The 957-nt window shown below is 57.5% G+C and overlaps 1 protein-coding gene across 1 annotated transcript in view; it reads left to right on the top strand.

The window, feature by feature from the left end:
• The first annotated feature begins 344 nt into the window (after positions 1-344).
• WFS1 (wolframin ER transmembrane glycoprotein) overlaps positions 345-957 on the top strand; it is a 28,198-nt gene continuing 27,585 nt past the window's right edge. Inside the window, exon 1 of the mRNA XM_007956310.1 lies at positions 345-396. Coding sequence (XP_007954501.1) covers positions 345-396 — 52 coding nt within the window. The remainder of the gene's footprint in view (positions 397-957) is intronic.

Here is a 957-nt window from a genome sequence, read left to right on the forward strand (position 1 = left end):
GCTGGGTCCTTCTCAAGCGTTGATGTGCAGGTGAGATGCAGGTATTTGCAGGTTCTGATGGGGTCTGTGTTTCTAAGCAGCTCAGCTGATGCTGCTGGTTGGAGGTTAATGAACTCGCCCAGAATAACAAACCAGGAACAAGCCATAAATCAAACCCCGTTCTGGTCTCTAGAAGACTCCTCGTGGGATATTTAGAAAAACAGGAAACAGGAAGCAACCCAAATGTCCAGAAACGGGATTGTTTAAAATGATTAATGCTTTCATAAACATTTATCTGGGCCTGTGCGTGGGTGCAAAGATGAACTCAGAGTCCCTGTCCTCTAGGGGAAAGAGACGCGGAAGCGATGACTGCCACCCCTAAGTGCTACGTCTTGCGGCTGGTTCTCCGCATGGCGTGTGGGAGCCCCTGGAGGATCCCAGAACCCAGGGGGCAGCCTTTCAAAACGCGTTTTTTAAGCATGCAGTTATCCCCAAATTGTCTTGGCGTTTTTCTGCTTTCCACTTTCCTGTATTCCCCGCGTGGGTTCTCTGGCACTAGTGTTGCACAGGCTGGGGGCCATTCACTCCGTCTGATGAGTGTGAGCAAGTCAGTCCCACGTGGTGTGCTCTGCGCTGGAGCTTACTTCTGGAACCGTCCGGAATCTCCGCCTCACCTCGGCTCTGGACAGTCACTAAGGGCTCCGGGCCTCAGTTTCCACCTGACAGCCCCAGGACAGGGAGCTGCTCTGAGTCAGAGACCCAGGCCTGGCCTTGCAGGTGGAACAGGTTCGCTGGGGGAGGGGCCTGGGAGGGGGCGTGGCCGAGCCGCGTCCGCTCGTAAACATTAGCAGGGGGCGGGGCGGGGCTCTGAAACCTTCAGCCCCGCCCCCAGCGCTCTGGGGCCGAACTGCGTAGGGGGTGAGCCGGTGGCCGCCAGCGGGGCGCTCGCATTGGCTGAGGCGGGCGGTGATTGGCGGG

This window comes from Orycteropus afer, unplaced genomic scaffold (genome assembly GCF_000298275.1).
Source record: "Orycteropus afer afer isolate SDZICR_OR568_19922 unplaced genomic scaffold, OryAfe1.0 scaffold00605, whole genome shotgun sequence".
In the NCBI taxonomy this organism is placed as follows: domain Eukaryota; kingdom Metazoa; phylum Chordata; class Mammalia; order Tubulidentata; family Orycteropodidae; genus Orycteropus; species Orycteropus afer.